Source organism: Pelobates fuscus, chromosome 11, assembly GCF_036172605.1.
Source record: "Pelobates fuscus isolate aPelFus1 chromosome 11, aPelFus1.pri, whole genome shotgun sequence".
NCBI lineage: Eukaryota > Metazoa > Chordata > Amphibia > Anura > Pelobatidae > Pelobates > Pelobates fuscus.
This window is the reverse complement of record NC_086327.1, coordinates 106,896,195-106,916,825: the sequence shown is the minus strand read 5'-3', so window position 1 is coordinate 106,916,825 and position 20,631 is coordinate 106,896,195. Positions and strand designations below refer to the sequence as shown.

The following is a 20,631-nucleotide window of genomic DNA, read 5'->3' as shown; positions in this document are numbered from 1 at the left end:
TGAGCACAATCCAACAGAGAAGACACCTGTGAGCTGGAAACAGTTTTAGAAATAATTAAGTCTCATTGTTGGAATCAATAGAATTTCCACTCCAATCCCTGACAAAGTATTTTGCACCGTCAAGTCATTTCTTTTTTTAAACTCATGTGGTAGAGGGGGCTTGAGGGGGAAGCTTTTATTCTGCATCTGACATCTGTGCGTGCATTTAAAAATGAACAATTATGCGCTCATCAAGATGAACATAACAGTCGATTAGCTGAAGAAGGTTCTACATTTAAGAAATGCCAGAGGGAGGTTGGGTACCTAACGCACTACACAGAAATTAGTTTTTCACCCATCAAACATAAGGGTTAAAGAAAGAAGATGCAGACTAACTGCAGGGGATTAAACATTTCCTAAAGTCAATAAAAAAAAACAAAAAAAAACCTTCAAGGTCAGACTTCTTTGTCATCGAGACGTGCGTATTATTCGCTTTATGAGATTGCAAACAAACACCACGCACACAAGCTAAATGAATTTCCACAGATGGTTCTAAAAGTCTTGGCTGGCAGAGGGGTCTGACAGTGCTCTGGCCTATTAGTTCAAACATTTGTATTAAAACTGACAATACAAGAGTAAGATTGTTTGGGGAAATATAGAACAGCAAAGCAAAATATTAGAGTTCTAAAAAATAAAAAATAAAAAAATATATAAGCTATTGGGACACCATTACTACTAAGCTTACTGCAGTTATCATGAAGCTAGGAATAGGTTAGTGCTGTCCCTCTGGTTCTAGTTAAATAGCACGAACTGTTTAAAGTACCAGTTTTCATTTTTTGTTTTTAAAGACACGTCCCTTCTAAGGCCAGACAAGTCCAAATTTGGAGACTGGCTGGTCGTTGATAATGCAAGAGCACTGGTAATTGTCAAATCATTTGAAAAGGACTTATCTCTCATTATTACTACTGACTTACCTTACTTTGGTTTCATCTCCTTTTATGGCTTCTTACTTTTTAAAGTGCCCACAATGCATGGAATGCTTAAAAGGTGAAAATTACTCCCGGTTTGAATGCATGACACAGAGATCGCATATTTAAAAAAAAAAAAAAAAAAAAAAAAGGATAGCTACAATTACAGTTCTTTGCAGATGCATTGTTCCATGTGTTTGACTGCAGATAAAATGGTAAAAACAAAATAGGTCCAAAAGTCAACAACTGTAATGGAGGCAAATCACATATATTGAGGTCAGGAGACCTTGACTTGTCTGCAGGTTAAACCTTGCTCGGAGTCGACCCTGAAGGGAGGAAGTGCCACGAAGACATGCGGGTCCTGCGGCCCATGATGGCATCTACTCCCTAACTCTCACCCCAGGGTCTGCTACTCCATCACAATCAGAGATGATAGCAAGTCTCTATGATGACATATCCATCACTGGAAAAAAATGAAAACAATGCTCCAGTCACTGAGAACACTCCTCCAGGAGGATTCTAAAACCATAAGAGCGGATATTCATCATAACCTCAGGGTTAGTGGGACAGAACGTCTCATTTGGAAAGTAAAATGAATTCTGCACAGCCCAAGAGATTATAGATAGGTTCACCTCCTTAAAAGCAAAGCATGACGATATGCCCTTCTATCTTACCATCTATCTACCATGAACCCAACAGTTGCCCAATTCTCTACACCAACACAGACCTTTCACCAACTAAAATTGTAAAAAGAGAAGTCAGCAATATCACCGAGCTACTTAAAAACGCATTGCACTGAAGATGAGATGGTACACATCACCAAATCCACCTTGGAAAAGAAGAACATGCTGGTCTATCTCATGCATCATATACAATATGTATGATCTCAACAGCGAAGGCAGGTAGAAAATATACCACCTTCAAAATGGCACATTTCCATGGTCTCCCTCAACGCTAGAGGACTCAACATATCACACAAACTACTGTTAGCCTTTAGGGAATTCAGAAATCTCCACCCCGCTCTAATGAATAGAAATAAACACTTCTGCTGGAGAAAACCACATAAATTCTCATCCCGGCTCGATCCCACAACATTTCATGCCTATGCAGACTCCAAATCTAAAGCAGTGTCTATCCTAAATTACAAGACTGTGTCTTTGCTCTTCACTCGGAACATAAGCATTATGAAGGGAGGATGTTGGGATGTTCGTAGGAACACTCAATATTGAACCAATAACCATTATGAACATTTTATGCTCCCAACCAGAACCAGAAATGTTTTGGGGAAAGGTTTCAAAAATCTAGACAAAATCAGGACAGGTCATACGATAATATGCGGAGACTTTAATTGTGTTCCAGATCCTATACTAGACATGGAACCTAAGGAATTCTCTTCTGTCTGATGCATCCATTGCCCAGTCTTGAATCAAGTCCAAGAGTTTTTCCACATTCAACCAGTATAATGAAACTACAGTAGCAAATAGATGATAAAGAGGTCATAAGAGGCATATTCATTCAGCAAGAGGCACAAAAAAAAAAAATAATTAAAAAAAATACACTCAAAAAAGGAAGGACTTTATTTCTCGTCTCCACACATTGGAAACACTCAAGAATTCAAAACCATCCCAAACAACATATAGCAACATTCACAAACTAAAACAATAGTCAATGAATTGGCAGCCTTCTATGATGCTCTGTTCAACTGAGCACTAGACCTGCATAACACACATCCAGAGAATGCTGCCATCCACAACCTTTTCGGACATTTCCCTACCCAGACTCCTCCCCATCAACAGACTTTACTATACACTCAAATAAATGTGTGAGGAAGAAAGGGATACAGATGTACATCTAAAAAGAATATATCAATAGGAACATAGTGTGATATTGCAATACAAAGTCAATTGACACGCTTGTTATAGACTCACAAGATGAAGACTTTAAGATCGCCTTAAAAGGTGCCTCCACTAGATAATGGGGGGCTAAGTAGACCTCCTGACTGTCACTGACACAGGAGCCAAGAAAGGTCAGGAATCCAGGTTAGGTAAAAATCCTGTTTATTGTACCAAAAAGGAACATAAAAAATATACATATAAAAATATAGTAATACAATTTACTATACGTTCCAATCACTGAAGAGGAAGTCAAAAAGCAGTGATGTACCTACCTGCCAACAAAGTCCCAGGACCAGGTTTACCAATATGTATTACAGTTTATTGGCTCCTGTGTTGATCCTTCATTTAACTTTCCTCTTTAAATCAGACCAAAGCAACGGGACACATTCCCAAGTAAATGTTGCAAGCTATAATTATCACCCTTCCTGAACCAGGCAAACCCCCAACCACCTGCCCTAATTTTAGATCTATTTCACTTCTTAACACCAAAACCTGGCGAAAAGGCTCAACAAGATTCTCCCCCTACATAGTATCCTCAGAACAGGCGGGATTTGTCTCCATGAGATAGACATCAGACAACACACAAACACTGAACATAACAGAGACTGTAACAAAAAGTAATGCTGCTTGCATTCTCCTTGTGCTGGATAACGCTAGGGCAATTTGATTTCCTGCTTCCTTTATAGAAGCAGTTAGTGCTCTATACACTTTTTCCTGAGCCAAAGTAAGAAATGCTGGGTTTGTTTGCCCCATTCAATATCACAAACAGTACAAGACAAAGGTGTCCCCTATTGTCTTTATCTTAGCACTTGAACCCCTAATCCAAACAAAAGTCATGCGAAGAGTTCCTACCCAGGTAGGCGAACATAAATTGGTACTATTCGCTGAGGACATTCTACTCAACCTATCCAACCATTGATCTCAATCTAACCTTCTTAGCCTTTTGGAGCACTTTGGCAAAGTGTTGTAACACAAAAACAACACTGGTAAAATGCAGGCCCTACCTTTGGTGATACCCCGTGACACGGTAGCACAGTTGAAAGACTTCTACAACTCTGCCTGGAGGAACTCCTCAATCTCATATCTAGGAGTCCAACTTACAGCCAATCTACACACAACCATAAAACATAACCACTGCAAACTGATCCACAAAATATAACAGACACTGGGGCAACACTGAATTCTTCCGGATTGGGAGAATCCACTCCTTCAAAATGTCCACATTGTCACACATCTTATTCGCCTTCTGCAAACTTCCAATATCAGTCCCACAACACGGTCATTGTTAAATTCCATACACTGATCAATGCCACATTTGGGGGGGGGGGGAAGTCTTGAGGACATCCCACGAATCAAGATGCACACCTCCTAAACTGGGAGGCTTGGAAGTACCCGATGTACAAAATAATGATACAACATCTTCCAAGGCTCAAACACGGTCTATAATATGCAGCACAAAACAGTCCATGTGGGCATCCTTAGAAACCTCATACTTACACCCATTCAAAATACACCAGCTCCTATGGATCCAAAACAACCACAGACACACGTTTGCCATCTGGAGGAATAAAGCTCTGCTGCTCATAAAGTAACTTACATCCCCTTAGTTTGGCACCACTGTTCACCTTAAAAATCTTCCCTTAACAGCATGGGAAAAAAAGAAAATGCAGAAATGACAAAGGTACATCATCTATACACAGAAGGCCGACTCAATACGTTCCAAAACATTACCACCAACTATAATCTACCCTCTAAAGAGATGTTTACATTTCTCCGCATGAAACACATCTTGCATTCACAAGGGATAACCACGATCAACACCCTTGCATCCTCATCATTCGAAAAGGCACTTCTCACAGATAAACGCTCCATTAAACCACTCATTTTGCTATAGCCAGATGGCACATCACTCGGCAAATAAAAGACTCCTGTATATGCTTTTGTGGTAAACAGAACTAGGCCGAAAATTCTCATTAAACACATGGAAAAGAGCAGCGACCCAATTACTCAAGACCTCACAGTGTACTGCTCACTGGGAAACAAACAGGAAATTACTTATGAAGTGGTACTTGGTCCCGAATAAGGTTGTCGCATATTTACCCAGGCTCTTCAAACATCTGTTGGAGATGCAGCAAAGAAGTGGGCACACTGACACATATTTTGGAAATGCCCTTTGTTACACAATTTCTGGGGAGATGTTTAAGCACTCATAAAAAAATAAAATAAAAAAGAGCTTTTACCATACTGGACCGCCCGGAGGCATTACAGCTGGATATAGTCCCTCACACTATAAAGGGACCCAAAAAGGTTCTCCTACAACATATTCTTACAACCTCTGAAACAACAAATTGTTTGTTGAGGTGACAAAAAAATACATAGAAATGACCGGCCATCTCTTAGGCACCTTATACAAATTTGATCATACCTCTCATGGCCTTTGTGTACATGTGGACATAATCAGACGAGAATCTCAGAGCAAAATAAAAAAGTTGAGGCACTCCAAGGTACAAATCAGGCAATTTTATTGAACCCACTCCATCGCAACGTTTCGACCTACACGGTCTTTGTCGAAACGTTGCGATGGAGTGGGTTCAATAAAATTGCCTGATTTGTACCTTGGAGTGCCTCAACTTTTTTATTTTGTTATTCAGCATTTTGGTCTCTGGTACTGAGACTGTCTGAGTTGCACCCAGCTACATACTGCTTAAAGGGATAGAGTGCAGTTCCACACCCTACCATAACTACTTGAGAATCTCAGAGCAGACCATTGGAGGCTTTTTCCTCTCCTCTTTCTCCCTTCTTCCTCATCCCCCACCCTGCCTAACCCCTACTCCTCTCACTCTTCAAACACCTGGCATTTATCCTCTCTCATACTGCCCACCAGACAGTTCTAATATCTACCTTTAAAAATCCAGATCCAAAAAGAGCCCCGACGTATAAATGGGGAAATGAAATGCAGATCCACACAGTGATGGCAACGACTGGATACCAACAGTGTCCCAATACTCCCTTTATAATCCACCGTGCTAATGCACAGTAACTAACAGTGTTGTATTGTTTAATAGGTAGTGGAAGAAGTGAAATGGTGTAGCAGTTTATACAGCTTGACCTGTGTACCAATTACTGTAAATCATCAATATAACCGATGCCCTTCACACCGACTTTAGTCTCTTTCAGGTTTGTGTTTCCTTTAAATTTTCTGCTATGTCATCCACATCGCAGTCAAACCTACAAATATGGAGGCCAAAAGCACAAACACGCTAGAATTCTTAGACGTTGCCTTAGTCGTCCAGGGAAGGGGCAAGACGGGGGTGTAAGTTACTGTTCCAGTCATTTGCGTTACGGGGTGAGGTTCGCAGTGGAGAATAACCTTTGAGGACTAGGATTTGAAATGAGGAGTCTTGAATACACTTTTATTCTCACATATTATACTCAACTATTGGTCATGTTGGCGATAAGTGATGTTGGCAGAAGCACTCCGACCAGACAATTATGTTTTGTTTACATTAAAGAAGCAAAGAAAGAAAATGGAAAGGAAAACAAATAATTTGATTGCCCTTTTAACTGGGCAAGACTGACCGGGTTATTTACTAAAGGGAGTATTCAGAAAGAAATTAAAGTAACAAATTGCTGAACTGGAAACATTTGTAACAAGTCAGCTAATGCTTCTAGTTTGACTACTCTGGCCTTAACTTTTAAATTCACTTTGGATTCTCAGTTTAGTGAAAAACACTAAGAAATTCTTCCTTTGACCACCTTGGTAGCCTCTATACCTTCTACATTCAGAAAGCTGGGCAACAAAACCCGATAGGTTCAGCCAGCACAGTCATTGTGTCCAGGCTAGCTGCTGCTCCATATAAAATCTCCCCATAGTCGACTGACAGGAGTACGAACACCGCAATCACTACACAAAACAGTACAGCACACTAAATATGAAACAAGCTTTAAATTTAACAAAGCTACCTAAAATCACAGATACAATCTATCTGATCTGAAGAAAGTTTTATTATGTTCTTTGATAAACCTCTCGACTGTTTATCTCTAGTATACAATGCTTGTGTTAAAGTAGAATATAGGTATCTGTGTGCGTCTCTACACTAGAGAGAAGTGAATATGTACGTCACATGTCCAAAACACATTAAGAGATGTATTTGCTACAAAAAAAAAAAATTAAAAAAAAACGATTTTCAAAAATTCTATACAAAAAGGACTCTCCAATTCCAGTTACAATCAAAGCTTGGTTATCTTAGCCAGAATTTTACAATACTTTTTTAATTCACTCCAATCCAAAATTCGGGAATAAACCCATAAATAAGGGTCAAAATTGCATCGTCACCAAAATCACTTTCCATTCAGTCTGCCAAACAGAATCATTGAATGCGGGTTTGCTTTGTCACTATAGGATTAAATCTGTCCTTTTTTGATTAGTTGCCAAAATAGAATATTCAATGAATCCTAAGCATTTAAAAAATAAAAAAAATATAATGTAAGTAATAAAAAAACAAAACAAAATAAAAAAAACATTTCCCAATACTTCTTGTGTCCTGGTTTACAAATTATTTGAACCAGGGGGATGCAAATTAGCTGTACATTTAATCTTGTGTGTAGAGGCTGGAATGGACAGCACAGGACTCTGTTTGAGTGCCACAGCTTAACAGATGGACAGCTCCGCATTGCACTACAGACAGATTCAGCCTGGCAACACACAAACTCACCATGTTTATTCCCAAGCTGCAGAACCCATAACTGCAGATAGCCGCATACACAAGAATGTATTTATTTAACTCTGCAGCACCATCTAGTGGAGGGAATTGAAAACTTAAAATCCACTGCATTACGAGTTTTGTAAAGAGAATATGACATTGCCCAGCTCATTATCGTAGAAATGTTTTGTTTTAAACGCTGATCTGAAAGTCACAATTAGACCTGCATACGTACTAGCATATCATTTGAAGGAACATCGGCAAAGCAGTATGCAAGAAATGAAAAAACAAAAAGAGGATTCCACCTCCAGTTTATCATCATGTGCAATATGCATTAACATTAATATTTAATGGGTCAGATAGACTTTAAATCTCTACAGAAACGTTAAAGACAAACTAAACACCAACAACTCTACAGCTTACTGAACTGGTTATGTGCAGGAGGCATTAAGTGTGTTGCCCAAATCAATTTTTGAAACAATGTGGGAGCTTTGCTTACGCTTTTTCTGTACAAATTTGGACTGCAATGATCGGTGAAAGCTCTGTACATGCACCCTACCTCTTCCATTCATATTAGTACTGCCCTAACCCCTTCCAATAATTTTTCTACCTCCCCCCTCCTCCCATCCATATTAGTAGCCCCCCTAAACCCTTCCAATTATTTTTCTACCTACCCCTCTCCCACTATCCTTATTAGTAGCCCCCCTAACCCTTTCCAATTATTTTTCTGCCATTTTAACTAACGCCAGTGCTGGAGTGCCGCCGTGTTTACATTAAAAGGCCTGCAGGGACAGGCTATAGACACCAGAACCACTACATTAAGCTGCAGTGGTTCTGGGGAGTATAGTGTTTTTTTTAATGTGAGGTAAATTAGAGATTAGTGCCACGAATAATATTCTACATTGCCTACTTACAACCAGATGAGGATGATGATGGGATCTAGCTGCAGTCTGGCTCCACTGGTCTGGAGTAGAGCAGGCTCTTTGGAGTCTGTTTGTAACTGTGGTCACAAAAATTAATGTTCTGGGAGAACGGGAAGCAGCTCAATTTTTGGGGGGTCCTTTACACAGCTCAAGGTCTGGGTCCCAGGATCCACCTTCATGTTCCACCAATGAGTTTGTTCACAGGGGGTGGAGTGTGTAGGGGATGTCCTGATATGTGTGTAAGTAATGCATTGTGTGAATCTGTGTTTGTATGTTTAAGGGCTGCAAGGTGTGTTTCTGTGTATGTAAGGGGTGCATTGAGTGTGTGTGTAAGGAATGCATTGTGTATTTCTGTGTGTGTAAGGGTTGCATGATTGTGTGATTGTCTGTGTGTGTGATGGATATCAATCTCCCCCTCCCTCCCCCCCTCCTCGTCACTCTCCCCCTCCCCCCCCTCGTCACTCTCTCCCTCCCCCCCCTCGTCACTCTCTCCCTCCCCCCCCCTCGTCACTCTCTCCCTCCCCCCCCCTCGTCACTCTCTCCCTCCCCCCCTCGTCACTCTCTCCCTCCCCCCCTCGTCACTCTCTCCCTCCCCCCCTCGTCACTCTCTCCCTCCCTCCCTCGTCACTCTCTCCCTCCCCCCCTCGTCACTCTCTCCCTCCCCCCTCGTCACTCTCTCCCTCCCCCCCTCGTCACTCTCTCCCTCCCCCCCTCGTCACTCTCTCCCTCCCCCCCTCGTCACTCTCTCCCTCCCCCCCTCGTCACTCTCTCCCTCCCCCCCTCGTCACTCTCTCCCTCCCCCCCTCTCCCTCCCCCCCTCGTCACTCTCTCCCTCCCCCCCTCGTCACTCTCTCCCTCCCCCCCTCGTCACTCTCTCCCTCCCCCCCTCTCCCTCCCCCCCTCGTCACTCTCTCCCTCCCCCCCTCGTCACTCAATCCCTCCCCCCCTCGTCACTCTCTCCCTCCCCCCCTCGTCACTCTCTCCCTCCCCCCCTCGTCACTCTCTCCCTCCCCCCCTCGTCACTCTCTCCCTCCCCCCCTCGTCACTCTCTCCCTCCCCCCCTCGTCACTCTCTCCCTCCCCCCCTCGTCACTCTCTCCCTCCCCCCCTCGTCACTCTCTCCCTCCCCCCCTCGTCACTCTCTCCCTCCCCCCCTCGTCACTCTCTCCCTCCCCCCCTCGTCACTCTCTCCCTCCCCCCCTCGTCACTCTCTCCCTCCCCCCCTCGTCACTCTCTCCCTCCCCCCCTCGTCACTCTCTCCCTCCCCCCCTCGTCACTCTCTCCCTCCCCCCCTCGTCACTCTCTCCCTCCCCCCCTCGTCACTCTCTCCCTCCCCCCCTCGTCACTCTCTCCCTCCCCCCCTCGTCACTCTCTCCCTCCCCCCCTCGTCACTCTCTCCCTCCCCCCCTCGTCACTCTCTCCCTCCCCCCCTCGTCACTCTCTCCCTCCCCCCCTCGTCACTCTCTCCCTCCCCCCCTCGTCACTCTCTCCCTCCCCCCCTCGTCACTCTCTCCCTCCCCCCCTCGTCACTCTCTCCCTCCCCCCTCCCCCCTCGTCACTCTCTATGTTGTAGCGTGGCCAAGCTCTGTATGGTCCACGGGTACAGGGAGCTTTTGTTTCCTGTACCCAGCCGGACTAAAAGGAAGTGCACACTCAGTGTGCACTTCCTGTTAGTCCGGCCGGGTACAGGAGACTGTCAGGGTATTTATATCGGCAGACATATTGTGCTATGATAGAAATTAAAGTGTATATTGCCTAAATCATTCTGAACAGAGCACACTCCATTTTGTTATCTTCAAGCTAACAAAAGACACAAGATTTCTATCCCTTCTGTAAAACTAACCACTTTGCCAGAAGCTAAGGAATGCTTAGTATATACAAACAAAATTGATAAGAAATGAGAACGGGGGATGGACAGACTGTCTAAATGCTAATGGAATATAATCAATTCTAACCCCAGACATTTGTGACAGAGAAGATTAAATAATTAAATTTTACTTTCGATATTGTATAACGTCCCACTGTAATTTAAGGGTCATATTTAGTTTACGAACGTTCATATTAGAAATTATAGCAGAATTGCCAGACACATAGTCTGAAGAAAGCCCAAAGAAACTATTTGAACTGACAGAAAACTTAAATTATAAATAACCATAAAGATAAGGTAAATGACATCAAAATAGCCACCAGGAAAAGTTAACTCTTTCCTGGATATGAATGTTTAGTGGGACGAGACTGCCCTCTATAGACCAAATACTTTGCTATCTGAAAGGTAACCACACCTCCAGTTTTCTATTGGTCTATCACCTAGTGAATTTTCCCTTTAAAAAGTTAAGACAAAGGGAAGAGAGAGGATGCAAAAGGAAGCAAAGAAGCTAAGAAGTGAGCAGTTGGGGGCAATGCAGAGAAATCTATGACAGATATCCACTCCAGGGCACTCAGAATTTCTTACACACCAATCACACATCCATTCAGTTCCTGAGACTACCTACTAATCTGATTAAAATATCTACTTAACTGGTAATTATACTGGTTTCATTTAATCTAAATTAATTAACATTTTCTAATAGCATGATATATGACTAGATAAATCACTTTCAGATTTCGATATTTAGAAATCTTAGTTACTAAAGAATATATAATTAAGCATTCTATTCTGCAGATGGAAAGGAATAATTATATATATTTATGTGACATATCACATGTTAGCATATCATGATATTTATCCAGGTGTATTGATTTGCCCTAAAATAAGATAAAATATCTGTTTAGACAAGTTAAGATTCTGCTTATAGAACATGGTAGATTACTCTTATTGGATGGTTCCAGGAAATGACTAATGAGCTGGTATAAATGTTATTTTATTTAAAATCACATGAGAATAGGTCTTAATTACCTAGGAGATCTAACCAGCATTGAAAGGGTTATTCTAACTGTCAGCTAAAGTTTTTTTATGGCTATTCGCTGGAAGCTTTCTCTGTGTGAAACTTTCACTTTCTTTCTGTGAACTACCGTCATAAATCTTCTCTTGACAGCTAATGTTGTAGATTCTATACTGTGTTAGCCATTGGAATGTATTGCCATTTGTATTGCATACTCATGTTATACTGAATATTCATTGATTATTATCATGCATGTTACATATTATTTAATTTGTCACAATAAATTGTATCTATTTTTATAACAAATTGTGATTTTATTTATATGGAATACATTTCACTTACACGATAACGATCTTTGGGATCTGAGAATTGAAATAGTGGGCAATTCTCAACTGTTTACTATTATTATCCCATAAATATCCCCACAAGACAGATGCTCCCTGTACCTGCGGACCATACAGGGCTCGGCCACGCTACAGTGAGGGAGTGACAGGAGGGAGCGCTGCCCTCCTGTCAGTCCCTCTCCTCATGCTGCACCCGGATAAGGTGCGCCCTCATGGACGCACCAGCCCGGGCAAAGCAGCAGCCGCCTGAGGCTCTCTGCAGAGCGCTCGGGCGGCTGCAGCATGAGGTGGGCCGGCGGAGCGGGGGGAGATTTCCCCATAACCTGTCCCCCCCGCATGATTTGCTGGGGGGGGGGGGGTGTGCGTCGCGTCCCCCCCATCCCCCCTGGTTCCTACGCCCATGGCTCTGGATTAAGCCACCCCCAGCAATTTCACTCATTCACCTCTCACACAGAGACTCATACAACTCACCAGTGTGTGGGTAATGAGTTTATCTGTGACAAAATTGTCACCAATGATTTGCCAATGTTGAACTTGTTTTCCCTACCAGTACAAAAGGCTAGGAATTTCTAATTCTTACATATTTGACCAGCCACTGGAGCTGTACTTATGGCAAACACACTGACTTGCCTTTTCTGTCTGTCACAAAATAGGTTACATTTTTCACAGACAAGTGCAGCTGTAAAGATATTGGCCTGCTATGGCACTGCATTGGGATTTGTGCTAAGAGCACTGAGAGATTACAAACATGTTGATTGGTTTTACAGACTCGGGAGAAAACTATACATTCAATATAAATACATACATGTGCCATTAGTTTGTCAAAAAGTACAGATTAAATACAGATAGGTAAATTTTAAATGTCCCTGAACTTTAAGAGTAATATTGACAATTATATGATTATGACAAACTATTATAAAGTCATAAACTAAGGAAACACAAAAATACATTTTAAAAAAGTATAACCAAAAAAAATAGGCAGAGGAATATATATCTTTTATGAGCCCATCCTCCTCGCCCTCGTGCAAAAGTGGTTAAAATGTCAGCCAGCAGGTGAGACCTAAAGCGCATGCGTGGCAATGGTCGTGCTCACAATAGGATTTCCCCCGCAGGAAATTATTATTCAGGGTTTTGGGTGATGCGAGACATCACCATGCATCACCATGAGGACGTCTAGCGTCAGTTAGGAAACCAAAAGTCACCTAACAGCCCGGAAGTCCCTCTAATGGCTGTCTTGTAGAGAGCCACTAGAGGAGGAGTTAACTAACAGGTTATTATAGCAGTTTCTTAAAACCTGCAATAGTTACTTGCTGAGGGTTAAGGGGCCTGAGATACTGCACCCAGACCACTTCAATGAGCTGAAGTGGTCTGGGTGCCTATAGTGTCCCTTTAAAATTCAGGAATTGCATAACCATATACAATCTCACTGGGTTAAGCTCGATTCCCTGAACATCCATTCCTATTTACCTGATGGATCAATCCTCTGCTCGGCCAGGCTTCCATATTTGGCTCTTTTGCGTCTGAAATTCCTCTTAACATGTCAGTTACGGTCTTTGTAGTACAGATCCCCGAAACAGCAATTATTCTTCCAATCCTCTTTCCACTGTTTCCAGTTACCCCCTCTACTGGCCTGTATTGTTATTTTGTGTCTTCCCCTTTAGCCACTTTGCAATTCGTACAAAGAGCTTTAAACCACGAACCTACCCATACCATCTGAGATTTTTGCTTTGTAGTAAACACTGTATAAATAACACTTGCCTGGCTCTGTCCTACCTTCTGCTTCATATTGTTCATTTTAACACAAAATGTGTAAGTAGTTTTGATATTCCGTGTGATTAAAGAATTTTCACTGTTTACTATTTAAAGCAATTTTAAAACCAATAATAAAAAAAAAAAAAAAAAGAATTGTGAAAAAGCATTAAGTCTGGGAAATACTCACAGCTGCTGTCACTTTGTCCCAGTCGGAAATAAAGGCACGAAAACCTTCTCCAAACACAGTTCCCGCAGTCCTAGAAGAAGGAAATGTAAATTAGGAGATCCATGTGCACCTTAAGCTATTGGGCTGCCGGTGGCCAAACATTGGACAGTGCACGTGTTTGGCAGAATATTTAATACATACTTGATCGATTCCAACACAGTTTGCCGGTGCTCTGCGGCTTTCAAGCGAATCTGCTCCCGGATGATATCTGCGTTCTCTCGTTCCACTTTGCCGCGAGCACGAGCCTCGGCCTCGATTCGGAGCATCTCGTTTTTGTGCCGCAACTCCATCTCATGCTCTATAGTAGCTGTCAAGAAGTAAAAATATAAAATAATAAATACCTAGCAAGGCGCAAAAACACAATCATATAAATATTATACAAACACAGGGCAGGTTTTAATGACGATTAAGGAAAATAAATGGTGCTTAAAGGATCTGAAAACATGCCATTCCATAAATACTCATACGAAAAGGGTTGACAGCGATATAATGGTGTAAATATACCAAAATATGGCAGATGATTACTCAATATCTCCATTTAGAATTGTATGGGGGGAGGGGGGTATATTTAATCATCAACTCATAGAGAAAGTTAAAATGTTACCTCTACGCATGGCTTCTTGTTTTTTGACAGAATCTTCTTGTTTTCTTAAATTTTCTTCATTCAGCATTTGCTTTAGAAAGGCAAAAATGGGAACAGTAAAAAGATGTGCCATGAACGTAGACATTCTTTTCCAGTAATAAACTATACTAGGCTGGCAAATATATGGCGAAACAAACTTTATGACTCATTTACCTACACACATGATAACGACCCATAAGATAGTCCAAGAGGCAAGGGAACCACAGATGGAAATCAGCAAGGTGTAGACAACTTGCTGAGAGATGATGATGACACTTGATGTTTAAGGTCTTAAAAAGGATAGTCTAAACGCTCTGTAGTTATGTCCCCTGGCTCCATACCACAGTAAGCTGCAGAGGCCATTTAGGAATAGTCTGACACTAACCTGCCTCTGTCAGTCAACTGCAGTTCTGGTCCGTACTGATAAGCTTAAGCGGAACCTCAGAATTCACAATAACAATTTTGTACAATTTTTTTTTTTTTTTTTTTTTTTAATTCTTTATTTTTGCAGTGCATATATCAATCACAGGCATACATATGGTACCCCAACGGCAATCCATATGCAGGTTTCAGGACATTAGTTACAGTGGGGAATAGATAAACAATGCACACTTTTTTTTTATATATACGTATGGTTTGACATCAGGTTGGATATAAACATAGCTTAGGAGTAACTTGCTCATTCTTGCAATATGGCTCGCTAAAATAATTATGCATTTAACTTCGATAATCATAGATTGAGCGCACTGTTGCTCATAGTGAAGATTGTAGGTCTCTTGTAATACATAATAGGAAAATAGCATAATAGTCAAACTTTGTACGTTTGTGACAGATTAAACAAGTGAATACAGGTAATGCTTGACACTGCAGGGTTTGCTATGTTAGGTGACTAGATTCATATCGTTGGTTGTAGCAGGTACATAAAAGTATAAGGGAGATATCAAATGAAAAACCACAGGAAAAACAATAAAAACTATAGCATTTGCAGATAGGAACCATATGAGGCATCTGCAGCATGCTGCGGCCAGCCTTTCGGTCATGGACCCAGGTATGCAGAGCTCGTCTTTAAGTTCTTCAGCCGATGCCTCGTTGGGGCTGTGCTGGTCCCTGCCACGGTTGCCCCTGCTGTCGCAGTTTAATGCGGTGGGTCATTGGACGTGAGGGACGTCGCTTGGGTGAGTCAGGAAGCTGGGGTAGAGTTGCCCTTACGGTAGAGGAAGCCTGAGGTGTGCCCATGCTGCGTCTTGTTCGTGTTCTCCGTTTCGCCGCCCTGTGTGGGTAAGCGGTTTGTTTGTCTCTCCGTTGTTTTCTCGCTGGTTTGGGCCTCCCCTGGGGTGCCGTGTGACGCTGTGGGTCGGGCGGTGAGCGGCTTGGCGGGTGTCTGGAGGTGGGCGTTAGCAGAGCCCCCTGTCTCAGTCTGAGCTCAAGCTTAAGCCAGAAGTTAGTGAATAATAGTTCAAGGCTGGACACAGGGGCTTGTTGTACCCCATGTCCGCTCGTAAACCGCGTGGTCGCCGCCATCTTGGGCGGGTCTCTCTGAGCTCCGATTTGTTCCATACATGTTTCTGCCATAGCCGGTAGTGCTCCCAGTGGTGGACCGGGATCACCCCCACCGGTCCGGGGGGGGGGGTTACGGGGTACCCGTTTGTAGCACTCGGCTCGCGGGTCGCTCCAGGCTGAGAGCTCGGCCGCCGCTCCCGTCCCTTGCACACCCGGCCGGATGCCTCCACGAGTGTAGCCTGCCATCTGTCGTCCATTCCCGGGCCGCATCACCGGTTTCCCGTATGGACTAAGGGTCAGTGCGTTGCTTGGGATCATTTTTGTCTCTTTTCGTGGGTCAGGAGTGACCATTTAGTAATTGTAGCGTAGATCAGGAGGGAGCCTCAAGCAGGCACGTCTTCCCTCCATGACAGTCCGGCCCCGCCCCCCCAATTTTGTACAATTTTAGGCATTATTCCTTGGCTAAGAATGTCAGATATGTTTACTAAGTAAAGGACACAGACTAAAACCAGCAGGGTTTGAGAGATGGAGGGACCCCATCCACCAAAGTTTAAAGGGTATCTTGAAGCACCATAACAACTTCTTGCAAACTGTATGATGCAGAGGGTACCCCGCACCCACGTTCATCTATGAAGAAGATTACACACCATGCAGACCACAATGGACAGCCTATTTTTGGTCTGAGACAGTTCTTCCAGCATTTGCAGGCAACCTACTTTACGTGTAAAAGGTAAATATCTTTACATTATTACCCATGTAATGTATTTGCCCTATAGACAGACAGCAATATTTTATTTACACATGTATATGTCTACGCACACATTTACATATATAGTGATGTAGGCTGGCTATTAAAATACTGACAAGCCATATAAAACATTGACTTGGGCACCAGGAGCCTGCACTGAATATGGTTGTCATGGAAACAGTCCAACATGCACATTCTTGTCAGGGAGTCCATTTCAGTGAATTCACCATGCTGTGGCCATCAAAAAAAAACAGAAGTCATAAAATGGCCCTCCCATTCGGCATAAAAATAACTGTACAAAACAGGCTGATTAAAGGCACAGATTTCATGACACATAAAATATTATCTATTAAAAACACACACAAAATAAAATATATATTTTAGTTTTGAACCTGTGTAAGAGATCGTATGCTTACTTGTTGCCGAAGTTGGTCCTCGTACCTCTGTCTTGCGAGTTTGTCCTGGTATTGTGCCCTCTGGAGAAAAGAAAATTGAATTAGGTAATAACCAATAAACTATTCTGTTATCAAATCGTTAGTTAACCTCCGCCCCCTATACAATGGTCAGCATGTAAAGTAGAGGAAGAAATTCTAACCGTTTCTCTAAACAATTTATTTCCACAAAATACAAAGCGTATTCCTGGCTCTATCACTGCCCCTGCTTCACGCCCCTCCTGCTGGGTAAATAAAGGGTTGAAAACCCTTTACTTACTTACCTCAGCGCAGATGTCCCTCAGCGTTGGGTCGACGCTCCGCCCACTCCGAAGTCCCGCCATGAGCAGACTCTAATGCGCGGCATTGAATTAATGCTTTCCTACGGGAAAAATCTGACGCTAGATGTCCTAATGCAGAGCGTGACCAAAAGGTCTGTTTCAATACAGGAAGCCCTCTAGTGGCTGTCTGGTACACAGCCATTGGATGGAGACAAAAAACTGCAGTGTCTATTTTACATTGCAGCACTAAGTGCACAATGGACGTTGCACCCAGACCACTACAATGAGCTGTAGTGGTGCGGGTGCCTATAGTGTCCATTTTATGAGAGTTTTTTAAAATGATCAGTTTTGGCGAAAAAAGAACCTTGATACATTCTGCTAAACAGTTATGCTTAAAGGGACACTCCAATACCCAAAGACCACAACAACAAAACAAAATGACTAGTTAGTACATAAAACCACAATGAAAACATGCAAGCTTTAATTATAAGTTTTTCTATTGGGGGTATATTTAAAAAAATATATATATTTGTAACCTTTGCAAGACCTCCCCTTCTAACCCTGCCCAGACTTTCTGTGGCTATCCAATCACAGACTTCCCAATGCAGCTCAACGAGAAGTATTTGCAAGGCAGGTGATCTGGGCCAATTGTTGCCTCTTGAGTAAACCAAACCAGGAAGTAACAGGACCCATAGTCTGATTGACAGACAGGGAGTATTGCAAGATTAGTTTATAAAAGTGTCAATTTCTATTGAAATCTGCTCTGTTTGTAAAATAAAAAGGAGGACACACTCTTCACACAAAGCACTTGAGCAAGCTAAAGTGCTTTAGGTGTTGGTAGTGTTTCTTAAGTTAAAGAAAATCCCAATCCTTTCAAAAAAGGTTTTGAAACAGTAACAGAACCATCAGATACTTGTCTGAAAAAGACTTAACAAACCAAAGTAAACACTTTAATAATTAACCAATAACGCAAAAAAAAAAATCAAAGTGTTTGTACATGAGAAGAACAAACAGTTAATTACATCATCAAGCAACAACACAGAACACCAAGAAATGTGCCCTCGATAATCAAAGCAAGTTAATAAAAGTATGAAAAAAAAGGCACTGTACCAAACAATAAAAATAAAAAAATAAAAATTGCAAAAATCAATAACACAGCAAATACACCCGTTGAATACACACAAAAGCTGTGATTGGCCGAAATTTCTTGAAAGCAGATTGTGGATTGTATTTTACACCGAACGGTTATTTTACCCTATAATTTGCAATTCAGTTTCTGTCAATTTGGCATCAATTAAGTATACATTGTGTTGTATTCTTACTAGAAGACCGTTGCTTCCTATTGCGGGCACACACTGCTGCCTATGGACCCCAAATTTACAGGCTATACGGTCAGGGAACAGCAGTAAAAAGATAATCACAGATAAACATTGTTAATGTCAGGAATTCAAAGTGGATTTGAAAATAAAATTGCCAAATTGGAATAATTCTCAGCTAAGCTTTGAACTCAGAATTTTCCTTTAGTGGATAACTCTGACTTGCATGTCCCATTTTTTACACCCAAGGCCTCTTTTCTATATTGGAGTGTCCCAGTGTTAACCATCACTACAGTCAGAACTATCCTCAATGTTTCTGAAGAATTCTATAAAATATCAGCAGTAAGATTCTGCTAACCTGTGCATGCGCGCATATCATATATTAGCAACATGCCACAGGGATTACAGTTTGATACATTGAGTGATTTAGGACACAATAAAAAGACCATAGCACTTTGCTCACCGATTGGTTTTGTTTTGTTTCTTCCTGTAATGTTTTCCTTCTCTCGTCTCCCTGGACTCGGATCTGCTCACTTTTAATCTGCTCCAGTGCAGCTTCATATTCCTGCCAATTAGGAACACATCAATATATTGCATGAGAGGTGATTGCTTGCAAATAGAATAACAGCTTCAAAACAAAATTCAGTAAATGTATCACTCGTGGATAAATAAGTTGGTTAAGGAAAATAAATACAAAGTTTAATGGAAATAAATGGGAAAAAAACAAAAAAAAACTGTGCAGCACCACCCCAGGAAGCACCTCTAGCAGCCATCTGAGGAGTGACCAGTGGAGGTATCTCTAGGGTGTAATGTAAACACTGCATTTTCTCTGAAAATACAGTGTTTACAGCAAAAAGCCTGAAGGGACTGATTATGCATATCAGAGCAAATACAATAAACTGTAGTTGTTCTGGTGACTGTAGTGTCCCTTTAACCCTAAGGCAATGTGTACCTGGATAAAGTGATCCTAAATCACCATTAGCGGGATCTGTTCAAATCTGCTGTGTTATAAGACAACATACATGAAGCATTTTGAATCACACATAGAGTATTGGAAATTGTTTGCTTCATATCTTGGTTTGGGACAGTAGTATACTTGTCAGATTAATAATAAAGTTTGATAAGGTTAAATAAAAAATAAAAAAAGAGCGGTTTTATATTTTACTTGGCTCTTATTAATTATTCAAAATTTGTATGGACAGCAAAGTCTAGGGCAGCAAGTATATACCGGTCACCCTGACATAGTGTAATATATGCAGACATCACCATCAGGTTCCTTCAGTGCCTTCCAAGACGTCTATGGTTCTGTAGGGCTGACGGTTGACTTGAGGCCATCTCAGTAAGCCCCAATGTCAATAAACCCCAGTTTACAAAGTTTCAGATTTTCCAGGTACTCTTACCTTAATCTTAGATTGTTGTTCCAGGTGAAGGGTTTCCTCTTGAAGTTTTGCAAGATTGAGAGCCTCTTTGGCGTGACCTAAAATATATGGAAATATAGCAATTTAGCAAAAAAAACCAAAAAAACCTAAACATACTAAATTCAGGAGAATGACACTGGAATTAATCATTTCATTTCCAACATATACACAGATATGGGTTTTGCATTGTGCTGCATTTCCTGGCTTACCTCCCCCTAGATCTCTCACTTGGCATAGTTACATTTTTCTTTGCGGAGGCTCAGTTAGTGCCTTAATCGGTCAGCCTCTTTCCTTGTAATCACACAATACAGCAGTGGCTAAGTGTGTACAGAGTTCATAAAAAAGCAGCTTCGGGAAAGTGGTGGTTTTGGTGTCGCTGAAATGTAAATATTGCCATTTCTGGAAAACAGCAGTGTTTACATTTGTCAGACAGAAAGTCCTCTAATGGCTGACAATCAGACAACCACCAGAGGTACTTTCTATTACTGGGATGAAGAATTCCTATCACCCGACACCTTGGGACATGCAGTTCTATGAAATGGGCAAGCAGTGTTTGGGTATTTTAGCTTTGCTGCAGACAAGCAGAATAGCTGCTCCACGGGGACAGGGTCTAAGCAGAGTGTGTGATCTGCAGGTACGGTCAG

General features: G+C 41.9%; 1 protein-coding gene across 1 annotated transcript in view; it reads right to left on the bottom strand.

Annotated features, from left to right (window-relative positions):
• The window catches only part of LOC134577587 (ATPase family AAA domain-containing protein 3-B), a 54,121-nt gene that overhangs the window by 28,862 nt on the left and 4,628 nt on the right, over positions 1 to 20,631 (bottom strand). Inside the window, exons 2-7 of the mRNA XM_063436413.1 lie at positions 19,970 to 20,046; positions 19,033 to 19,134; positions 16,958 to 17,017; positions 14,276 to 14,345; positions 13,813 to 13,978; positions 13,633 to 13,702 (exon numbers count right to left, since the gene is read on the bottom strand). Coding sequence (XP_063292483.1) covers positions 13,633 to 13,702; positions 13,813 to 13,978; positions 14,276 to 14,345; positions 16,958 to 17,017; positions 19,033 to 19,134; positions 19,970 to 20,046 — 545 coding nt within the window. The remainder of the gene's footprint in view (positions 1 to 13,632; positions 13,703 to 13,812; positions 13,979 to 14,275; positions 14,346 to 16,957; positions 17,018 to 19,032; positions 19,135 to 19,969; positions 20,047 to 20,631) is intronic.